This window comes from Pyrus communis, chromosome 7 (genome assembly GCF_963583255.1).
Source record: "Pyrus communis chromosome 7, drPyrComm1.1, whole genome shotgun sequence".
In the NCBI taxonomy this organism is placed as follows: Eukaryota; Viridiplantae; Streptophyta; class Magnoliopsida; order Rosales; family Rosaceae; genus Pyrus; species Pyrus communis.
The window spans coordinates 7546161-7570360 of NC_084809.1; the positions used below are offsets into that span (position 1 = coordinate 7546161).

At 35.7% G+C, this 24200-nt stretch overlaps 3 protein-coding genes and 1 pseudogene across 6 annotated transcripts; all 4 read right to left on the bottom strand.

Moving 5' to 3' along the window:
• Positions 1 to 4023: 4023 nt before the first annotated feature.
• Positions 4024 to 11793, bottom strand: LOC137741162 (uncharacterized). Of its 4 annotated transcripts, none has more exons than XM_068480969.1 (7): positions 11369 to 11793; positions 6820 to 7125; positions 5454 to 5502; positions 5098 to 5380; positions 4937 to 5011; positions 4735 to 4813; positions 4024 to 4486 (listed from the first exon to the last, which is right to left on the bottom strand). In XM_068480969.1, the coding sequence occupies exons 1-7, from the start codon at positions 11666 to 11668 to the stop codon at positions 4298 to 4300; spliced, it is 1281 nt and encodes a 426-aa protein (XP_068337070.1). In that variant the 5' UTR covers positions 11669 to 11793; the 3' UTR covers positions 4024 to 4297. The 4 variants fall into 4 exon arrangements, with proteins under 4 accessions (XP_068337070.1, XP_068337071.1, XP_068337073.1 ...); XM_068480970.1 differs by having other exon boundaries at positions 4937 to 4993; positions 11369 to 11792; XM_068480972.1 differs by lacking the exon at positions 6820 to 7125 and having other exon boundaries at positions 11369 to 11790.
• A 3167-nt stretch (positions 11794 to 14960) lies between these two features.
• Positions 14961 to 16136, bottom strand: LOC137740464 (F-box/kelch-repeat protein At3g06240-like). Its single transcript, XM_068480324.1, has one exon. It carries the CDS (start codon positions 16134 to 16136, stop codon positions 14961 to 14963), a length of 1176 nt encoding a protein of 391 aa, XP_068336425.1.
• Positions 16137 to 17508: 1372 nt separating this feature from the next.
• LOC137740013 (indole-3-glycerol phosphate synthase, chloroplastic-like) lies at positions 17509 to 20519 on the bottom strand. The gene is made up of 8 exons (XM_068479798.1): positions 20307 to 20519; positions 19927 to 20196; positions 19630 to 19806; positions 19166 to 19240; positions 19005 to 19049; positions 18744 to 18908; positions 18378 to 18456; positions 17509 to 17882 (listed from the first exon to the last, which is right to left on the bottom strand). Exons 1-8 carry the CDS (start codon positions 20448 to 20450, stop codon positions 17647 to 17649), a joined length of 1191 nt encoding a protein of 396 aa, XP_068335899.1. The 5' UTR covers positions 20451 to 20519; the 3' UTR covers positions 17509 to 17646.
• Positions 20520 to 22062: 1543 nt separating this feature from the next.
• LOC137738858 (fructose-bisphosphate aldolase-lysine N-methyltransferase, chloroplastic-like) lies at positions 22063 to 23630 on the bottom strand (annotated as a pseudogene).
• Positions 23631 to 24200: the final 570 nt, after the last annotated feature.

Sequence of the window (24200 nt, forward strand, 5' to 3'; positions counted from 1 at the left end):
CATGTTCCAATATCAACTTGTTCTGCTTTTTCCCACATCAACTGCTTTGTTGTTTTAACTTTCTTGGCCCTTGATTCTTTTTGTGTGACTTTCTTCTCAGATTTTCTCTTTTTCAGTGCAGGTGGAGGAACGACATAGTCATTATCATCTTTATTTGACATTTGTTTAATAGAATCATCAATTGCTTTTGCATTGTCCATCTGTGAAAATTAAATAATTAGTTTTTAACGCTTTTTTGGAATAATTATGCAGAATCAGTTTACATAAAATATATGCAAAATCAAATTACAGAAAAATATGCCGTTGTAGTTTGCAATCTCATTTTACACAAGATACATGCAGAATCAATTTTGCACAAGATAAATGCAGAATCAGTTTTGCACAAAGATAAACGCATGATCGGTTTACCACAAAAAGGTTGATTGATACTCATTTTACCTCCAACTTTTCATTTGTATTTTTGTGGATTTTATTATGGAGAGCTGACAAATCCCACTTGATTGCTGTTGGTAGGCTGTTCTCCTTTCCTGCCTTTGGTTTGATGATGTTGGTGCGATCACATACCCAATACTGTAGATAAAAAAACAAATTTTCAGTTAGATTTTGTAGTTTTTCTAAAATCAATCAGAAACTAATTATGAGTTTAGTTTGCTTACCATTAAAAGGACAACAGAACCACTAACAGTTCGTTGTTTATCCTTTTTCCTGCTTTGGGCTCTTTCAATACCTTTCACTAAGTACCTTGCTATTTCTTTTGCCCAGTTGTATTGCTTGATGCTCGCTATTGAGTTACATCTTTTGGCAAAACTGTTGGAAATTCAAATCAAAATAGGTTGGCTAGCTATTGTTGAAAATCAATGTCAAAGTTAGGCATTGAAAGTTAGGCAATGTTAGGTATGGTTGAATAAAAATTATTAGGTGCAATTAATGTGTTTTGTGTGGTAATAAATAATCTTAGTTTAATCATTTGGTTTGCTATAAATACCCAAGTTCTCAAGCATTGTAAATCATCCCATCCAAATCCCACTTCCAATTGTGAAGAAGCTTGTAAGCTTTCTTATTCCAACAATTTGTAAACCTTTTTCATATATCAAAGTCCAAGTGTTTTGCCAAAACTTGTTGCTTCCCTCCTTTCTCTATTTCTTTCTTTGTCCAATTTTATTTGAGAGTGCAAAGTGAAAGAGGTGTGATAGAGTTTGTAAACTTATCACCCACATATTTTGGTATTGAGTTAGTAAACTGTCAAATACCAACAAAAACTCCAAGGTAGTTTTTCTGCTGAACTTCCAAGTAGCAGCGTGAATAGCAAATACAAAATGATTAGGCAAGCTGCTTCTTCATTCCCTTCATTCGTCCCGGCAGCAAATGCAACGTCCATTGAATCTGAAATGTGTTTTCTGGTGATTCTTTTGACATCCCTGAAGTATGTGTCAACAACCTTATTTTCACCAATCTTTGGAATTCTTGAATCTGTTGTCGACTGAGGTGCTTGTTTTCCTTTGTTTGGTATTCCGTAGACACGTTGTACGTCATCAGCATTTATTTGACTGTACCCGTTCTTAAACTTGAACATTTTCATCTCAATGTCATACCAATTGACAATATGTATCACATCCCAATCTGATTTCTTTATTTGTATTTCACCAGTTTCATATGCCTTTACGAGCACAGCAAATGGTGAGGCATATAAAAACTTCAATACTTCGGAAATTTTCTGAAACTTTGTCTTGAGTTCTTCAATTTTTTCTCCAAAAGCTATCAAATTCATTTTCATCCGAGCATAGTTTTCATCAGACGCCCGACGCTTCTCACTTTTTGTTCGTCTTTCACGTCTTTTAGTAGGAGCAGCAGTTGGAGATGTTTTCTGTTTTGCTGTGTAACATTTCTCTCTCGGCGACATCTTCATAAAAATGGAACAATAATTAGTAACCTTGAATCAATGAAACTGGTATTGCATCAATGAATTAAAGAATTTAAATTGAGAATTTAAATAAATAATATGAAACTAATCATGAAGTAACTACTAAAATTGATCTTGAAAAAAAATGTGAAAGAGATTTTGCAAAAAGTAGATTCAGAATCAGTTTGCGCAAGATATATGCAGAATTAGTTTCAACTCAAAACTTCAAAAAACAATAGAAGAAGCTAAAAGTTGGTAAGAGAGCGAACTGTGACTGAACTTAAACAACTAAATCAAACAGAAATTAGATCAAACTTATTCTAACAAAAATCAAATGCAGTATGCGCAGCACAATTCCAATTCAAAAGCTAAACATCATCATACGCAAGTAATCTGAAACTTGCCTGATTTCGACGTTGAGGAAAGCCAGGGGGAGCATTGCGGCCGTTGCTGGCAGCAGCAGCTTCCACAGAACTCGCGTCGTCCATGCAGGACCTGAACTCCATCGCCACCACCTTTCTATAAAAATCGGCTTTCTAAAATTCACTTGAATAATTGATGAGTGTTCTCGTTGTTAATATTTTAGAGTTACTTTACAACGTAAATTACACCATAATTCTAAGGGGTTGATTTTGAAATTGCGATGTTTTAAAAAAAAAAATGCTTATTAAAAAAATTTAGAACATTGTTACTTAGTATTACGGTTTATTAGTATTTATCTTTATTTATAAATTAAAATTTTTAAATTTTATTTTTATTAAAAATAAATTTAAATCATATTATTATTAACTTATTGTATAATTAAACTCCTTCAGGTTTGCAGCTCGTCCTTCCCATTAACCCATTTCCCATCTCTCTCTGTTCTATCTCTCACCGTCATCATTACAATTCCACACACAGATTCCAGATACGTCAACTCTCTCTCTGATCGATTCCATACTCTTTTCAGCTCAATCAATACCAAATTTTCCAGTTTTTTTTTTAGGATCTCAAAATTCTTCAATTACGTACTTTCATATATATTATACGATCATAAATTATTATAATTTTTTATTAAAATTAAATATAAATAATATTTAATAAAAATTAATTACACGATATAATAATATATGATAAATAAACATAATTAAAAGATCATGAAGACATTCACAAAGAAAATCTAGAAAGATCTTCATCCCCAAATTTGCTCTATGTTATCTGTATCCCTCTGATCGATGTCATCGTGGCCGTCACTCCAGGAATTAATTGTAGTTGGGATGGGACCCAACGAATCTCACCTCTGATCTTTTATTTGAAGAAGGAATTTTCTAACCTTGGATTTCTCTAATAAATATATGTATCGAGCTTTTATCAAAAAAATTGCTTAGTGTTGTTTTAGCTGCAAAGAACTAAGCTGTTCTATTTAATCTCGATTCCCTCAATTGCAACATACGAGAATTTTGCTATCTGTACTACAGCTACTGAAATTGTTTTGTGCACAAAATAATCTCTTTCCAATTACATTCATGACCCAATATGTAAATACGTATTATATATATTGTATATATATTAAATATATACGATATGCATATAATATGCTCGTAGATTTGAGTTCAATCCAAAAACTCAAAGCTCACAGATTTCTTCGAAATCAGAAAAGTCGCAATGAATTGTGAGTTTTTGTAATATATATGTGAGTATTTTTGTTATTTCGCTTTTATGCATGATGTGCATGATTATAATAACCTGTTTGTCCTATTTAAGTTCACAAATTAAGAAAATTCGTCATTTCTGACAATTTCCCTAAATTCTATAGTACTTCTATACTCCGATCATTTTAACTATTAGATCTTTGATTTTTTTTTTATTTTTTATTATTTTAACAAAAAATCTAATAGTTGAAATTTGTCTCAAGATGGGTATAACCATGGGAATGAAGATTTTGGAGATCCTCAAATCGTGTATGTTAAATGGATACGATTGAGAATCCCCGAATCCGATGATCCTCCTGGTAACCATGGATATATGTATGCAATACCGTCTAATCAAATTCTTTACAAGTAAAATCTCTTTTTATCAACATTTCACAACTATTATTCGAAATTCGGAACCGATGCTCCAAGCAGAACAGAAACGTTGAAAACTGACGGGCAAAATTTAGACATATGCACATTCATTTCTTACTAATCAAAATGTTAGGTACATCCTATGTATCCTAACTCTCAGCCCCATTGAAGGGCTGCATTTTCTTACATTTGCTTGTCAAAATATGGGGTAAAAACTCAAAAAGTCCCAACTCTCAGTCCACTGTGTAGGCAAAACCTCAAGGGTAACTTGACAACAGTTGGTATGCGTACAACACAACAAAATCTTGCTAAAAAACCTAACCTTCGAACGCATTCACCTCGGTTTAGTCTTCTACGCTGCGTTAAATAGCTGCCAGATCTTTCCCTCTTCGACAAGTAACTTCTGGTGAAGCCGGTGTTGCTGATTAGAATACTCACAAAATAAATCTTGCAGAAGCTTGCCTCTCATGTATTCTTCAGTTCCAGAACTGACCACTTTCAATTCGTTGCAAGTATTTGTTCTTCTACGCTCTAGTAGTTTCTGCAAAAAATTTCAGTAAGAATAGTACTTTTCGGTCGAAAATGGATGCGTTATACCAGCTGTTTCAGATTCTTTTTAGTTTTGTATGCTTCTCAACTCTTTATTGGGGACGGTGTGTTATAAAGAGAGACCGTTAAGAAAATTATGTAGTTATCAATTTATTGTCTGTTTTCATGCAGATCCAAGAATAACTTCCATCGATTAGTCAAATACTCCAGACAAGCAAAAGAAAAAATATTGGAACTAACCTGCGATATAAGCATGGAGTTTACGATTGAACCCCTTAGTCTGTCATGTGCTCGTCTTTTCTCAGTCATGACCCAAGGCCTGCACAGAATTAAAAAATGGCACATGCTTTAGCAAGTCAATTGAGCAAAAACCATATTAACATTGTGAGGTTTACACGACCACTGGACCGCAAAACCTAGCTACTAAGAAATAGATCAACACCGTATGTGAAGAGCGGTATTGGAGGCTTGAAACAAAGATCTCCACCAAACCAAGAGTCTGTATTTTGGACACTCACTTAGACCCCGAAATATAAATTGTTAGCAAATGGAATTCAAGCTAACCTATCTAATCACGAAAAAAAATTTATTCACACTAGATACCTTCCGCTTGAAGAAATAATGATGTGATCGGGACTCTCCAAAAAGTCGGATAACTTGTCAACATTCTTTCTGCTATCCAGCAGGATGATTCCTCGTGTATACCACTCAGATGACAGACTTGGTGAAACAAATGCTTGACATGAGATTGAAAGTTGTTGATGTATAAATTCCACGATCTTTAATGGTGATAACCCCTTCTCCAGATTCTCAATGGTCATTACATAGGGAACCTCTTCTACATCCATGTCGTGCCCAGCCCCCTGAGAAGGATTGACAATCCCATCTGCCTTGGGAAAATGGAAAAAGAATAAGAAACTAATGAGTTCGGGAAAATCTCTAAGCGAATCAGTACAAACCTTTAAGAGACGAGATGAGACTTAAGGGTCGCCTTGAAGTTCTTTTGTCCTACAAGTAAATAAATCCAAATAACAAGTAAGCACAAGAGAAAGCGAGTGATTGCAGAATTAGTTTGGCAAATTTGTCCACATGGACCAGACAGAAGGTTAAAAATCATTGCAAACTTGGTAATTACAAGGATTTCTAACAACTCTCAGCCGTACACAATGCCTATCTCACCACCAGAGAAGCATACATTTTTACTCTCAAACTTGCACCACTCCACTCTCATTTATTAGAAAACGACAATGGAATCTAAAAACAATCAGTGGAGAAGGCCAGAATAATATATGCTGCAATATTCACCAAATATGATACATTCTTAACACACCCTCATGCGTAGAATGACATGAGCCAAACATGCACACATGACACAACTTTACGTTACATGCGCCATGAATTTAACCAAACATGCAGACAATCAATACTAAGTGACATGATAGCTCAAGTGGTTATATCCAGCTCAAATCCAAATTGGCAATGAGTAAGGTGAGAGACTATATATATTATAAGGCTGACTAATTCATTTGCCCCTGAAACTGCCATCTAGTCTCACTTTACACCATGAAACTAGTTTTGTTTCATTTTGCCCCATGAAGCTGCCATTTTCGTCTTAGTTGAACCCATTTTCGTCCATTCTGTCAAACAAACGTTAAATTAAAAGGGGTAGTATAGACATTTTATTTTTGACACAAATCTTTGCCTCCAATCTGCCTGCTGTAAAATCCCAATCCCAATTCCATTTTCAGTAAATCTAATTCAAACCCCGTCTATCTCTCTTGCTTATTGATGTGGAGTTGTAGTTGCAACCGTTTTATTCAATGAGTGGCTTAAATTAGATTGTGAAACATAACCCATTATTTGCTTTTGCCAACAGTTGCAGCTACAACTCCACACCAATTCGCAAGAGAGAGACATGGGTTTAAATTAGAAATATTGAAAATGAAATTGGAAGTTGGAGGCAAAGAGTTGTGTCAAAAACAAAATGTCCATACTAACCCTTAATTTAAGGTCTATTTGATGGAATGGACAAAAATGGGGTGAATTGAGACTAAATTAGACGAAAACGGCAGTTTCATGGGGCAAAGTGAGACAAAACCAGTTTCAAGGGGTAAGGTGATACTAAACGGCAGTTCCAGGATAACACAACAATATTCTTATAATCTTGTACATATATTAAAAGTAATCCTTTATATAACGTTAAGAAATCTCTAATAGGAAGAGTAAGACAAAAAAAAATTCCAAATATGAATGGTGTTAAATGCACAAAACTCTACATAAGAAACTCAACCCAAATAGGAAAACATATACACTAAATAAACTTGCCTTGTTTATACTTAGAGAAAGGCTTAACTTGTGCCTATAGTTGGGCGTACAAGTTTTTGCGTCATAAGCAACTTCACGAGGAATTGTCGAAATATTAGAAAGAGTGGTTTCAATTTTCTCCCTGGCTGTTTTTAGAAAAGAGTTCAAAAGCGGATGCATTTTGTTTGTACGAGGCTGGACTCTGCAAATGGTATCGAGAGATTGAGCGGTTAAAGACCCTGCTTTTGGACCGTGTCTCCAAAAGAGGATGAAGCTGCATGAACATTCTTCCTCTCCTTTTACAAACCGATGTTCCTCATGCACCACCTAATGATACAAAATCACAATCAATAGACAATCTACCATCGGGAAATTTAGAATACTTTATGGTGCTTTTTAGAGAAGGGTCAATAATGCTTCCTTAAGAAGCCAAGAAGGTTGTTTGACTATTTTTGTATGAAGCACTTATGCTCTTAAGCTTTTGCTAGATGTACTTTTATTACGGGCTCGTTTGGAAGTTCTTTTAAATGACTAAAGCACTTTTAGACAAAATGTTGTTGGGTTCCCAAAGCAGTTGAAGTACTTTCTGCAAGAAGCACAAGATTTTCACTAAAGATTGTTTCCAAAAACATTTTAACTAAAAGCAATTTCAGTCATTTTAAAAGTGTTTCCAAACAAGCTCTAAAACACGTTGAAATTTGTATTACCATTCAACTCCTTCCTATAAAAGTAGTTGGAAGTGCTGGTTCCCCAAAAAACGCTTCTATACCACTATTAAAGTTTCTTTAGGAAACTTAAGAGGGCTAAAAAAGCTATGTGACAACCGAAAACAGTTATAACTACATTTAGGCCTTCCGCAGTAGTTCGAAGGTAAACTAGGAGTACTCAAATTGAAGGAAAGATGAGAGAAAATCGGTTATAGTGGTTTGGACATGTGAAACGAAAGCCTACTAATGCTCCAGTTAGAAGATGCAATTACGAGGTTCAGGGCTGAAGAGGTAGAGGAAGACCTAGAAAGACTTTGAAAGACTTTTAAGAAAAGACTTAAGAGTACTTGGATTTAACGGAAGACGTAACACAGAACCGAACGCAAAAGCGTTTTAGGATTCATATAGCCAACCCCACTTAGTAGAAAAATACTTTGTTGTTATTGTTGTACAGTAGTTTAAGCGAGCGTGATACCTATAAATAGGAATTAAGTAACTTGAGTTTGATATCTATAATACTACTGCTACACTATTAGGCGTTCAATATGTTAGTATCATAATAAAGAGTTTAAACTATTGAACTAATAAGTGTAATATATTAAACTCATGAGTTTAATATATTGGTATCACACTCAAATTTTGGCCACAAGTGTGATTCGTATATAAGTTCAATATATTGGTATCACACTCAAATTTCAGCCCACGAGTGTGATTCCTCAATAACAAAATCTTTTCCCACTACGTGGGGTCGACTATATGAATCCTAAAACGTCATTGCGCTCGGTTCTGTGTCATGTCATCCATTAGATCCAAGTACTCTAAGTCTTTTCTTAGAGTCTCTTTCAAAGTCTTCATAGATCTTCCTCTACCCCTTCGGCCCTGGACCTCTGTCCCGTAGTCACATCTTCTAACCAGAGCGTCAGTAGGTCTTCGTTGCACATGTCCAAACTATCGTAACCGATTTTCTCTCATCTTTCCTTCAATTTCAGCTATTCCTACTTTACCTCGGATATCCTTATTCCTGATCTTATCCTTTCTTGTGTACCCACACATCCAACGAAGCATCCTCATCTTCGCTGCACCCATTTTATGTACGTGTTGATGCTTCACCGTCCAACATTCCGTGCCATACAGCATCGCCGGCCTTATTGTCGTCCTATAAAATTGTCCCTTGAGCTTCAATGGCATACGACGGTCACACAACACGCCAGATGCACTCTTCCACTTCATCCATTCAGCTTGTATTCTATGGTTCAGGTCTCCATCTAATTCTTCGTTCTTTTGCAAGATAGATTCTAGGTAGCGAAAGCGGTCGCTCTTTGGTACTTTCTGGTATCCGATCCTCACCCCTAACTCATTTGAGCCTCCATTTGTACTGAACTTGAACTCCATATATTCTGTCTTTGATCGACTTAGGCGAAGACCTTTAGATTCCAACACTTCTCTCCAAAGGTTAAGCTTCGCATTTACCCCTTCCTAAGTTTCATCTATCAACACTATGAGTTCAATATATTGGTATCAAACTCACTTTTTCTGACCTACACTTCTATAGTAAAAGCACGTTTTTCTTAATAGAAGTGTTTCGTACAAAGTCAATGCCAAACATGCCCCTGGGTCAAACAACTAACGTTGTTTGTTACACCCATTAAGTGAAGCTCTAGGATCTAATTATACCAATGGTTGCCCATGGTGGACCATTATCCATCACCGTTGATACCATTGAACTTAGACAAATTGATCTACAAACTCAATCCATTGTCAAGACCATTCAACTTCACTATTCGCAAGCGTCATAGCACCCAAAAGCCAAACTCACGCTGCTATCCATTACCGTGGCTCACCATTGTTCAGTTAGCTTATCTACCAATCTAATGCCCACCTTACAACCGATCTATATGCAAAATTATTGAACCAATTTTGGTGCCACAAAATCGCGGATCGCCAAAACAAGAAGTTGGATTCGATGTTGGCGCTAATAACTTTGGGAAAAGTGACTGTTGAGGTTGTAGTGTTTTGCGAGGTGAAGTGTTGGAATTCATAAACCCAACTGCTCAAAGCACTTTTGTTACCTCTAAGCGCATTAACTTTCTATGCTAGACACTCAAGCTCTCTATTTGGATGGAAGGTGTCATTTACAAATCCCTATTACATGTCTTTTGTAATACTTAAATGATGCATTTATAATCCCTCCTATTAACCTTTTTGTGATGCATCCCTCTTACATTCCTTCGTTGTGCTCATATGCTGCTTTTCTAATCCCTCGATAACATTTTCTTATTTTATTCATTTCTTACTCACTTGGCCTCAATCCCTAGGAACTTTAACTCCATCATCCAAACATAGCCTAAAGGAATGTACACAACATTATATGATAAAATTGCCTACCTAGAATATTAAAAGGAAACGAAGAAAACAAACGAATTTCAAATAACTCTTAGCATATATAATTTCAAACATACTTTTTTGTTTCTTACTCAAATTTATCTTTTGTGTTATTACACGAAACAAACCTAACCTTATAATATAAACTAAATCTTAGACTTAAACCTCTCCATCCAAATGGAGTCTTCTCTTCGCTTTTGTTTTCAGTAAATTAGAAATTGCATTCCACCAACTCTAAATCTTACACAAACACACTTTAACAGCTCAATTGGAGGGAAAACAATGAGTGGCTATCCACTCTTGATGCTCTAACTGTGTCTTAGTGAAGTCCCTTCCCCATAATTATCACAGTTTCATAAATATGAACTTAATGGTTATACACCGATATTGTCCCCAACTTAACCAACAATATCCTAAGAAGTGGGATTTCATCCTAAAAGACATCAATGTAATTAGGAAATGAACAATTTGCACATAAATCGTAATTTGTTTTATCGGATCTCAGATGTGGGATTTCCCAACACAACCCCTCATGTGGTACCATATCTTTAGTGGGGCCAGACTGTCTAAGGCCTTGTTTGGTATCTACATAAGAATGTTTTTTAGGGGTCCACACACCCTATTTTACTTCTCACACACCCTTGATAATTTCTATCCGTTGATCTTATTCAATTCATCCGATCCGACGGTCGAAAATTAAAAAGACGTGTGAAAAGTAAAATGGGGTGTGTGGATATCACACCCCTTTTTTTATTGTTAAAATCTACGGCCTCGTTGTCGTTGGGTGTCTATGACTACAATGAATTGGATAGCTCATTAAATTCAATGTACATTGAATCAGATAACTTGATAGATTCAATGTATGTTGAATTAGATAACTAACTAACAATTTACATTAAATGTACACACGAAAAAATAGGTTTCCTTTACGAATAATCTATATTAGGACAAAATTTCAAAATTGGAATCCCTTTCTTTATTCAAGGTAGATTGATTTTATGAATCATCCAATCTTATCTAATCCGACAACAACGGAGGCCTATGCATATAGATGAACAGTTTTGTAAATTTTAACTTTTTCATATTTTGGGATTAATAAGGCCATCAATCTGTGTAAACAACCTCTTTACAAAACAAGAGTAAGACGTATAACAGACATTGTCCCGACCTTCGCAAAGCGAAAAGCCTTATTAACTTGGGATCACCCTTAGTAAATGCCTAAATGGTCATTTCATTTTCTAACATATGTCAACACAAGCAATTTCCTCTTCAACTAAGGTCAATAAAACAATTTTCCTCTCCCAATTAAGGTCAATAGTAATTACTGATTTCTCTTCAATGACCAAAATTTAAGCATTTCCATCATTGAAAATATTTTGCGACTTTAAACAAATTACTAAAGAATATGGCACCAAACAAATTTCCCACGAAAGAAATGGCGAGAAATAGTGAGGGGAAAGTGAGAGACAAAGAAAACTGACCTTTTTGACAACGGCGTCGTAGAAGCGGCGATCACCGCGGCGAATGGAGTGAGAGGCACAGACGAGCATGCCCTTCACCACCTGAGAGCAATCCGTGTCCTGAACTTGTACGGACAACGGCCTGAACCTCCGGCTGAACTCGTCGATGTCGTTGAACGAACTCAACTCGCTCACTTCATAAAGCTCGTCATGGTCGTCGCCGAAGCCGACGAACTTCACTCTCAGTCGATCACAGCCGTCGTTCGCTATCAGGACGTCGTACCAGGCGTCGTCCAAGCCAGACCTGAACTCCACCGCCATCCCAACTCCACCCACCGCCTTACACCTCCAAATTTTAAACGATTTGTAATTCTAGTTTCCAAGGATTATCTATTGGAAGAATCCTATGTACCTGCCATCATTACAACTATAGTCATCATTGACATAAAGGAAAGACAGCAAGGGTATGCACTCTGAAAAGGAATGTTGCATGTGATTGCTGACTCATGGACAGCAGGGAGGACATTTTATTATTGCTGTGTTGTTGCATCCGATTGCTGCATGTCTGTTGTTGCTGTGCTGTTTGTAAAGCTTTTTTTTTTTTATTGTGTATAAGTATGCCTTCCCATAAGACTTTCAAAACATATGAAATGTTACAATTCAAATCAGAAAATTCAATATTATCGTTTCCCATCCTTCATGATTATCTTGATTGAAATGCCACTCCACCAACTTTGTAAGGAGTTTTTGGAAAAATAACTGTATAAGGAGAAGATTCTAGATTCAAGAGAATGCAAAAAGACAAAAAAGGAGTCCTATTTTTTAATGTGATATATGCGATATCTTAATAAGTCGTGTCTTGTAATGCCTGTTAAAATAAACGGATAATATTGCACGACCCATTATTAATGAGTAATATGACCTATTAAAGAGAATATATTTTACTTCTACAAATAATTAAATAAAAAACCTAATACTAAATTAGTATATACGTACTACGTTGTCACATTAATATTACTTTAAAACATAAAAGCACATTTGTTTTTCAAGTATTACATATCCCAAAATACGAAAAACATTAATACATTACTACAAAATATCAAATGTTCAAGAATATGTAAAATATAGAGGGATTAAATCCTATGGTATTGTTGCAGTAAGTTTCTTTTCATTAATGTAAAAGTGTGAAAAATAAAAATATACAAACGCTAGTAATGACATCGAGACATGATATCAACAATCCGAAGAATTCATTTTTCTGCCTACACTAAAATATCATGTTTTCAAAAAAGAAAATTTGAAAAACGTAATCAAGTGAAAAACGTAATCAACTATTAAATATAAATCTAGGGTTTATGGATTATAGTGTCAAATTTTGGAGTTGACCCTTTTACGAAAGTTGTAAAACTTGTCATTACGAGTGATTGTATTTTTTTTTTTTTTACAACCGGTCCGTCTTGTCATTACGAGTGATCGTATTTGTAAAACTTGTCATTTTCTCTAATTTTTAGAACCGGTCCGTCTTGTTATTTACCAGGAACCGGCCCGACCCACCTTGATTTGTATTTATAATTTTTGGACCTTCCCCGTACCCGCCTAGAACTGCAAGGATCCACCTCGACCCACGGGTCTAGGACCCGTTTGCCTACCCCTAGTTGAAAAAGATTACATGTGGGTAAGCTTCTTAATGCATGACTGTTAACAACCCGACTAATTAATGTGTTGACTCGAAATCCTATTATTTTTGTGTCGGGTTATCAAGTCATGCAAGAAATTGTCATGATCTATAAAACTTGGAGAATAGAAGAAATTAATAAAATCACTTAATACTATGATCTAATGATATTCATCTTTACCTATAAGTAACGAGTTTGATACCAATTCATTGTGTAAGAAAAACTTAAAAAAGTACAAAAATAAGTGCATTCTTTAAATTGAAATAAAATCAGAAAAAGAAGTTAAGTCGGATCTTAAAATTATACACATTAGAATTGAAGTCAGAAAAAGGAAAAACAATTACTTGTTAGAAATCATGGGCAAACTCAAAACATATAAGTCGAGTTAGATAATTACCTAACAGGATCAGACGATATAAAAACGTTCCTTTGGTCCGCCTGCACAAGTCCTAGGGTTTGAGTCGAAACCCTAGATTGAGTATGAAGGAGATGATGGCTAAGGTAAAGTTATATTAGACCTATTTTCGATTGTTTATACTCTTGCGTGCGCAACAATCTCCTAATGAACTCTTTATATAGTGTTTATTTGAGGAGTTTAGGAGAATTATGGGCCAACTTGCTTATCAATTTTAAGCCCAATTCCCAATTTGAATGGATTACCATAAGATCAATTATATTTAATTAATTTTATAATCTAAAATCCTCATATACTATCTTTTTTCGGTGAAAAAAAAAAAGAAAAAAAATGGTGATAAACGCATCCTATTGTCCTATCTTCTCACCCAACATTTTAGTAAAAATGTTAATGGCATGTTTATCCTTTTATAAAAAGACTTTTAAACCCTTATTTATTTTATTATAATTAATGTTATTATAGCTCAAAAAAAATAAAAATAAAAACCTAGAAAAAGAACCTAGCTACCATTTCCCCAGTCCACCCCGTTTCTCTCTCTCCTCACCACCGTCTCTCCATCTCTCCCTCAAACTGGGAAAACTAAAAAAATCTCCCTCCTCATCACCCACCACCACTCCATAACCCAGCCCCCACCCCACTGTTGTCCACCTATGTTCCATCAAAATTGCATTTCAACCATCGCTGACAAAGAAAGGGTCCTTTCTCTCCCCCGTGCTTCTCTCTCTTCCTCCCCTCCCGTTTCTCTCTTCCTCCCTTCCCGTTTCTCTCTCTACTTCCCTCTCCCGTTTTTCTCTCTTCCCAAAGGAGATGCCACCAAGCATGTGTCAAAGGTTTTGGTTGACAAAGAGAGGGGGCGGTGCGGCTAGGGTGATGACATTTTGATAAATTACAATAGAATGAGTTTAGATATAAATTAAAGGAAATTTTAGGAATAACAGTAGGTGAAGAAATAACGTTTCAATGTTTTAACCTTTTATAGTGGGTCAAATTATAAGGTGGATAGGAAAATAAAACAATAAGGTGGGTCTAGTAGCACTCAAAAAAAAAAATCCTAGCCACTAAGGAGAGGAGGTAGAGCGCCTTTGCTTCCTCCATCCGCTTTTCCTCATTCTATTTTTTCCTTCTCATTTGTGTCTTTCTTCGGATGAATAACATCCCCTTGTGGTGATTTCTCATTTGGTGGTTTCTCTTGTCATGATTTCATCTAGCTAAGCCATGCTCGGATTTAAGTTCCCCATCAAACACTTCGTAACTACAAAAGGAATTCGTACAAAAACATTCGAAGAATCCTTAGAAAACCTTCACATATATATTTCTCAGTCTCCGGATGGGCCCAGTGTGCATCCGTCTTTGTGTAGGATACAAGTTTCGTTTCATATACGAACATAACACAATTATTATCAAAAAAAAAATATTCGTAAAATACATCTATCTCAAATTTATTTGTTCATGCTACAAACCCTAATTAAAATTGACACAAAACTGGCTAATTTCCTACATAAAGAGCAAAGGAAAGACCATTTCATATTCCAACTCCATTTTTTGGTGAAACTAAAGTCTCTACGTACATAACTAAAGTCTCTACTTCGAATTTATGACTCTCATGAACAATCTTATGTGTCTTTTCCTGTGGATTGTATAATAGCAAGCCGTAGTTGCCTCCGATCAGATAGAAGCTCAACAAAACTTGGCCATTCTCCAAAATGCATACAGGCTCAATATAAATTAAGGCAATTCCACGTAAACTCCATCCTGAAGTATGGATGATGAATTTAGTCCAAGATTCCGCAAAGCCATACTCCTTCATCACCCAAATTGTAATCGCAGGATGGACGGGATTTGTGTTATAACTAACAAACAGAGAATTATTTCGTATGACCGTCCCAATTGTCACGGAGGTATTTTCATTGGCAAGCTCGGGCAGTGGCACCGTATTTCCTTGAAACTTCTCCTGCACTAAATCGAAAGCGATGATTCTTGCAAGCTTTGGTTGCCGCCAATGTATAGCTCCATTTAAGAAGCATCCGATCTCATCCAAGTCCACATACTTGAGGTTTTCCGTGGTTTTCCATGAACCCGTTTTCAGTGAAAAGACAGCGACTGTGGTGGTAGTAAGCGCACCTGTTGCTGTTTTACAGTCGATTCCCATTACGACCTTGTAATCATGAGCGGTGGAATCATAACCGAATCCTTCGAACAATTGACCACTCGAAGGAAAAGAAGTTGGTAATAGTGGTAACCTGTTGACGTCTCCGGTGCTAGGGTTGCATAAGAACAAGCAGTCGTAGGTCTGTTGATGTAAACATATCAAGCCGTTGCAAGAACCCACAACTGTTGTGCCATCCAGCCGTTTTGGTAAACGAAGCTCTGTGCTTGCAACACAACTACCATCATCATAATCCTTTGTGTCGAATAATAATAGTTCTTTGTAGTCTATGGATTCCGGAGGTCTGATTGAAGATAGAAATCTGAATCTGTTACACGCGAAGTTGGATTCCATGACTGCGTGGTTACAATGCTTCATAACAAAATAATAATCGGAGATTAAAGCCAGCCCTGACTTGCACACACACCGGAATCTTATTAGAGATTTTACTGGAAGCCTTGACAGTATCTCAATAACATTGTTATCATCGTACTCATCGGTCAGAGGCCGTAGAAGCAGTTGCTGCCGCCGGCATGGGAGGTCCTTCGCCATGTTAAGTTTCCTAGTTATAATTCGCGAAGGCAGAGCACCATGTATATAGCTTTGTTAAAGGCGGTTTCTTTTATGAGGCAAAAATTGAAGCTTTACTTGGTACGCAAGTCAATATATATAATTGACCAAATAAATTATTCTCAAAATTTTAATTCATCAGCTTAATAATAAAATACGAAGTGAACTTATTCTGGGATAGAAATATTAATCCAAATAAAACGAAAGGAAATCAAATTTAATCCTAATCTAACAGGAAATTAATAATCCAAATCCTTATAAAAGTAGGAACTTAAGAACTAAAACCTTAGAGATCTATATAAATATATATATGTACAGTAAAACCCTTGAATTTAATGTGGCGTCCACTTCTACCCTCGTCACCAACACCATTACGGCGAATTTGGACAGCAGACCGGTCAGGAGCATTATTGTTAATTAACTGCAGAAATTGCATGAGTGGAATCATTTTTACTACCATCTTCTCTTCTGCGTGCCAAGAATTAAGCCTTCACAGTATGAGCAGCAGAAGAAATCCCGCCATGCGCGCCTGTAACTACTCCGACTCGTTAGATACAGTACAAATTGATTGAAAGGATGAATGGACAAATCTCAATTGTTGAACGGGTCAAAATATCGTTATTGGGGTCGTGATCAATTTAAATTGAAATTACAAAATCTCCTTGAAGAAAAAAATAAAAACGCAGTTGAGGCATGCAACTGATTCCAGTCGTAGATGTTTGTCATGCAGCAATGAAAAGAATCGCATTGGCACCTTTGGTTCTAGCATACATGCAAGATTTGTCAAGCGTCAACCATACATTCCATGCACAACGGAGGCCGTCGGTCATATTTTGGGTGGAGATTTGAAGACCAAACCCTTGTAACACGTTATATATATAAAGGCTTTACTGCAAATTTGCCCCCTAAACCCTTGGGTTGTTTAACTTTGGTCCTTCAATTAGTTTTCATCCAAAATTGCTCCAGATACTTTTAAAAATAGAGATTTAAGCCGATTTACACTCTTTTATTTTTACCAATTATCTTCCTGAACTTTTGAATATCCAATTCCCACCACAATGTTAGGACTTTTAAATTCCCACCACAATGTTAGGACTTTTAAATTCCCACCACAATGTTAGGACTTTTGCTCAAAACTTGGCATTCTTTGTTTGGCTACAGTTCCACAACAAAATTAACAATTTTCTTGTACAACTTGACGGAATATGGTAGCATAAGACACAAAATGAAAGCACAACGAGCATAGTCACACAGTTGCAAGTTCAGGAAAAGTGAGATTCTCGTCAACGCGCATGAATCACGAACGAAAAAAACTGCGTTACAAAACTCACCATCCCAATTGACAAGCAGTTGAGGCATCCAAACTTATTCAACTTCACTCATTGATACACAAGTACAATTATCACATGTCCAACTTAAGTCTGTGTTTGAACCTTCTGTGGTCAACCAAGTTTGTGTTCGAACAAGTGGGCTCTAATCTCCCTAAACTGACTTATAAGGAAATGTCTTTACCAAAAAGTTCAGCAATTCCCTTCTGAGGGTCATTCTGTTTCACAATTGACTCTCCTACCAAAACCGCTTTAACACCAGCTTCTTGTACATAGGCAATGTCATCTGGTGTAAACAGTCCAGATTCTCCTACCACAATGATGTCTCTCTGACGGATCAATTCGCCACGCTCTCCTTCAAGAAGCTTCTTTGTGTTACTAGTATCAACCTCAAATGTTTCTGCAGTCAAAGCAAATATAAGGTTATCATATTCCGATTAAAGTTTACACGCAATACACAACCCAATATTGACAGATAGAAAACATGAACGTGGGCAGGTTTAACGCTCATCCCTTTCCATATATAGCTTGACAACCTGTCTAATTCACCCCATCAACATCCCTCTTAAAAAGAAATTAATAATTAATATAAGAAGACCGAACTACTAATTATGCTGCCTAAACCACAAACAGTTATTATGCCTATACTAATGCATATTAGGGGGCAAAGGGGAAAGTGTTTTGAGGATCCTATCACAAATTCAAACAGGAAGTACATTATTGAAGGCTTTTGAAAAGCTCTCACATATTACTCCAAAATACTAGTTGACGGTTGATTGTCTTTCATAAAAATATGAGATAAAGATGAAATGATCAGCAAACGGCCATATTGTAAATGACAAGGAAACAGAAATTTCATAGCATAAGCCAATTCATAGAGCTTAGGAAATTTTACCAAGATTGCGGTTGTTGATGCCAATTAACTCAACCCCCTCAATGCCAAGAACACGGTCCATTTCCCTCTCATCATGCACCTGTAACAATGTAAATCACGAGATGTTTTGGGATTACATTTCAAAGGACATGGTTTTTTTTCTTTTTGATAAAAGGATACACAAACAAACACAGAAGGATATGTTGTAACTAATGCATAACTCTGTATCCAAAAGCAGCCCAAAATAGGCCAGACATTTAAGAATAGTAAACGCTGTCTAACTCACTTAGACAAGGGCGGATTTTCTCAGTTGAAACCCCACAAAAGTTCCAACATACAAACAGAAGTACAAAAAACTAATAATGGAGAAAGAAGTGCATCCCAAACCTCAACAAGTGTTGCCATGCCAAGCATCTTGCAGATCCTTGTCATGTATTTGATGTCAAGGTCAGGCAAAACAGCAGCAATCAAAAGAATCGCATCTGCACCTTTGGTTCGAGCATAGTAGATTTGCCAAGCCTCGATGATAAATTCTTTGCACAACAGAGGACACTGCATATTTTGCTAGTGTTAGAATAAAGTATACGCAAAGTACACCCTAGCATGTGCAGAATAGAACAAAAAGACGAACACTGCTTACGAACAAACCTTAACTCCAGCATTTCTTATCGCCACCATATTTTCATAGCTTCCCTAATTGATTAAGTAAAAAGCAAGTGAGATACAGCTAAAAGGTTTGCTTTTAATATCCTAATAAGTTTGCTTTTAATATCGATGATTTTTAAGTCAGATCGAATTGATTTGCTCACCTGAAAATACTTTTCATCTGCCAAAACACTAAGACAAGCAGCTCCCCCTTTTTCATGAGCTTGTGCAATTTCAACCTATCATGACCAATCATTTGAAGAATAAGAACTAGTGAGAAGGTTGGGGGAGAAAAACATTTTCTCACACAAAAATGAGGGAGGGACACTCATGTTTTCTTTTCCCAAAAGTTATATAGTTATATCAGAAATGAGACAACGTCACAATGCACACACACATACAAATGCTTTTGTTCCAATCCAACCACATGAAAGTCATTAGAATATGAGGATAACGAATACATCCTGATCAGCATTATAGAACAAGGTTCAGAAAAGGGAAAATGAGCTTCCACTATTCCGATGAGCATGAACTCGTCAGTTTAGCATAATGAATCTGGTACTACCACATCAGGAATAGAAACAAACTCCCAAATACAGGAATAAGGATTGAAAAGATGCAGACTTACAGGATCAAAATTTTCCCTCAAAACTCCTCTACTTGGGGAAGCCTTCTTCACTTCAGCAATCAAACCGGGCAGACCAGTTCGTGAATGCGCCGCCCTCAGAGCTCCAACAAAATCCCTCACCGGCGGAGCATTGTCAAGATCTTTCTTCAATGAATACAGAGGTTGCCTCTGCTTCAACTGAATCAATATCATTAGCAGTAATCAAAATTAGCAACTCAACATATGAACAAAATTAGACCAAATTTTTCGATTTTTCGAGCAACCAAATTCACGAAAACGCAAAGCGGACGACTTTACCTGAGCAACTTCAGTGTCCTTGTGCCATATGATTTCCTCCAGAATATTCCGTGGAGTGTTGCCCTCATTCTGCAACCGGAACTCGAAAGGTCCCACATAGTGCTGAGGGGGTCCTGTGGGAGGCCTCCTCCTGATTCTAATTCCCTGACTCGCAGCCACCTCATTGTGGTACATACCCACCTCCCATTCCTTGATTTTCAGCTCAACTTTCTCCGGCTCCTCTTCACCTTCCACCGCAACCGCCGACAGCGGAGTGCCCTTAGACTCCATCTAATAAAAAACAAACAATTACCCAGAATTTCAAACACCATTTCAATGCAGTCTAAAGTAAAATCCAGCAAAAAGTAGAAGAGAATTAAGAAATCTAAAGAACTTAGAACCTGCTGAGCTCGAACAATGGAAAAAGACGACGAAGGAAGAGAGAGCCACTTTGCTCCACGAGCGTCGAAAGCGGAGGCGGAAATGGGGTTTCTGGGACGGGAAGAGAGAGAAGCAACAGCCCGGAAGGAAGCCAAGCCCTCCATTGTTGGATCGCATGGGGATTTGCTGAGCAAAAACGAAAGGGGATGTCATTGAGTCGTGGGCTGTGGGCTAGGGCTGGGGAAACTCAAACTACCTGAGAAGTAAGAATTACTAGAAAAGAAAGCACAGTTTTACGGTTTATTAACAAAATAAATTTAATAGGATATTTAAGTCGACAAATTAAAAAAAAAAAAAGTAAAAAAATATAGTAGTGAGGTCTACAATATTGTCAAAATGGGGTTCTACACTCAAGAATTTTAACGAAAAGTCTCACCTTAATTTTCAAAACTTTACAACGAGGCGAAGATGAAAAATAATAGATTGAACGGTGATTTATGTATGAATTTACTGAAAACCGTAAATGTAATCCATGTCTTTTTTTTTTTTTTTTTTTTTGTAAAAATTGCAAATTTTTTATTTTCTCAAAATATTTTCTATGAGCATTAAGGAAATCTTTATAATATATTTGGAATCGGATTTATAATTTATTGAGCAACAAATATATATTTAGTGGAATATTTAAACCGAAAAGTAAAAAAATAAGTGAAAAATATAGAGATGTTTAATTATATATTTAGTGTGTGTGTGTGTATATATATATATTTTTTTTTTCAATTAGAGATGGTTTTATTAGTATGTAGTTCAGGTTTAGATAAAAGAAAAGTTAACCAAAAAAAAAGTTCAAATATCTTTAAATTTAGGTTTTAAATACTTGATTACAAATGTTTAAATATGAACTATAATAGATTTTGCATAGAAAAATATATTTTGAAGAACATGAATATGATAATTTATTGAGCAACAAATGTATATTTAGTAAAATATTTAAGCCGAAAACTAAAAAAATAAGTGAAACATATAGTAGTGAGGACCAGAAGTAGAACATTGTCAAATGGGATTCTACACTCAATAATCTCAACTTAATTTTCAAAACTTCACAATGAGGCGAAGGTGAAAAACAATAGATTGAACGGTAATTTATCTACGAATTTGCAAACCGACCGAAAACCATGAGTGTTGATCCACCTTTTTTTTTGTAAAAAATGCAAATTTTTTATTTTCTCGAAATATTGTTCATGAGCATTAAGGAAATCTTTATAATGTATTTGGAAGCGGATTTACGATTTATTGAGCAACAAATGTATATTTAGTAGAATATTTAAGTCGAAAAGTAAAATAAAAAGTGAAAAATATAGAGATGTTAAAATGTATATTTAGTGTTTTTAAAAATAAAAATAAAAATTAGAAATCACCTGTGAGTGAGGCTTAAACAAAAAAATAACAAAATTTTGTTTTGTTAAATAGCCTTTTACCCTATTTTGGTTAACAAAGATAGTTTTATTAATATGTAGTTTAGATTTAGATAAAAGAAAAAGTAACAAAAAAAAAGTTAAAATATCTTTAAATTTAGATTTTAAATCGTTAATTACAAATGTTTGCATGGAAAAATATATTTTAAAGAATATGGATATGATAGTTTGACGTAGTGGTAAGAAAAATAAAACAAAAATATACAAACTATCATATTGATGTTCTTCAAAATACACTTTTCCGTGCATGGTGCCCGACTAGTTTTCTTAGCACCGGGAGTTTGCCTCGTTCTGCAACAGCACATCATGCTTGCTTGAAGCTCTTCTCATTTGAAGAACTTCCGAAATCCGTTGAAGATTGTTAGAGCTTTCAGTTCACCACTTCCTTATGTCCCTCAGTCTCCTTCTCAGGATCTGAAACCAGTCACAGCTTCGTATCAGCAACACAAAATAAGGCAGATTTGCTATAAAGCACAAAACAACAGTTATGCATAACCCTCACGGAATACATGCAATCTCACCCGAAACTTTCATTGTTTAACTTCCCGCGTTCATAATCTCAACTCCTTACTCATCCACAATTTTCAGTTGTTCTGTTTTGAAAATCTCTGGTGATCGCAACTTTTTCAGCCATTTATAGAAAGCAAAAGTTGTAAGTTTCTTTGGAGACGTTATATCCAAATCCATGGATCCACTTGCCTGTCAGCGAAAAAATCAGTTGTGAGTTTAAATGTTTAACTCTCTCGGCTTCAACCTATCTAGATTGTTCATGGAGTCATGGAGAGATGTAGCAAATTAGTCCTTCACCTGCAAGAATTTGTTATACTTTGATATGCTGGCTTCACAAGTATCCAGTATAAACCGTAAAGCTTCTTCCTCTATCACTGTATCGTAAATCCTTCTTCGTGGTAGATTTGTTTGATGCTGCAGCAGCCAACTAACATAACGGTCTTTCAGACAAAGTTCTACAATATTGAAACTTTGATGAATAATACGAAGCCAAAACTATCGCACCTCTTTAAATTGTCCGCTCGTACTTGGAGGACTGACGGCTAAATAAGCTTACGCCATTAGCTCCAATGGCCAACCAGTGATTTGTACAGGATAGCACTAAGATCTGCTTAAGTTATAAATTAAAACGGAAGTACAACATAAAGGAGGAATACATAATTTGTAATATCTCAGAGGTACTAAACCGAAAATATGAGGTGCGAAAAAAGCTTAAAATTACTACAAAGGAAAAGAATGAATGAAGATTAAACATGATTTGTTTTGAGTTATCGAGCACTTACGCTGATAATCCATGCTTTCTCAAAATTTCCAACTTCTCCTTATAACATTTGTCCGATTTTGAAAGTGACACTGGCACCTCAACAGAATCTCTAGGGTTGGTGCCCTCCCTTGGGACAAACCCATAGGATAGCAACAGCTCTCCGTTAGATTTCTTTCCAGAAGAAATGAAAACCTGCTTTAAGTGATGAAAAGCATCACTAGACGTGTTGATGATTAAAGATATAACCAGTTAGTGATTAACCACCATGGAATGAATGCTTTCGATTATTTGTTTTTTGGCATTTTTTCTTTGCAACTTCAACGATGGATTTAGATCGAACGTCGTGAAAAATTTTCATTGTTTACCTACTCACCTGGCTCATATGCCTCATGTTTTGAAAAGACAACTCCCTGTGATGATTTATCATAATCCAAAAATGCGTCTACCTACACCGTTCAAATTAAAATGCACACGGTGAGTAAAACTTGTGCAACTAATCCTTCGGATCATGTTTATCAAATAAGAACTCATCGACGAACCTTACAGCTATGATTCAGCATATCTGCCCAAGGAACCAAGGCAACCTTTCCACCCAACAAGGGTAAGGTGACAGAGAGTAAAAAAAAAAAAAAAAAAAAATTACTTTTAAGAGAGTCTCATTAATATTTCTCTTTTTTAATTGCAGTTGTTTTTTATCTAGTACTATCATTTAATGGTTTTTCAGTAACAAATATTAAACTTTTTAATGAGTTACGAATTTGATATCATATTTGTACAATATATCCCAAATTTTTCCACTTCTTACGTAAAAATATCATGATATATGAGTGTAGTTTTAATCTCATCGTCGCTTATGTTAACTTTTCACTTAATACTAGAGGTAAATTAGACATTTCATTTCTTGTGTTAGACATTTTGATATCAATCATCATGTTTATACTGTTAATATGATTGATACTTTGATTGCATAATTGTTGATATTTGGACAATATATTTAATAGGTAGTATGACAAAATTGAAGCATGTTACGGTTTATAAAACTAAATTAGAGGACAAAAATGAAACTCGAATATATATATATATATATATATATATATATATTACAACAACTGCAGGAATCAACCTATGTACTTTTCCTAAAAATGTTGTGCAAACCATTTTCTGCCAAA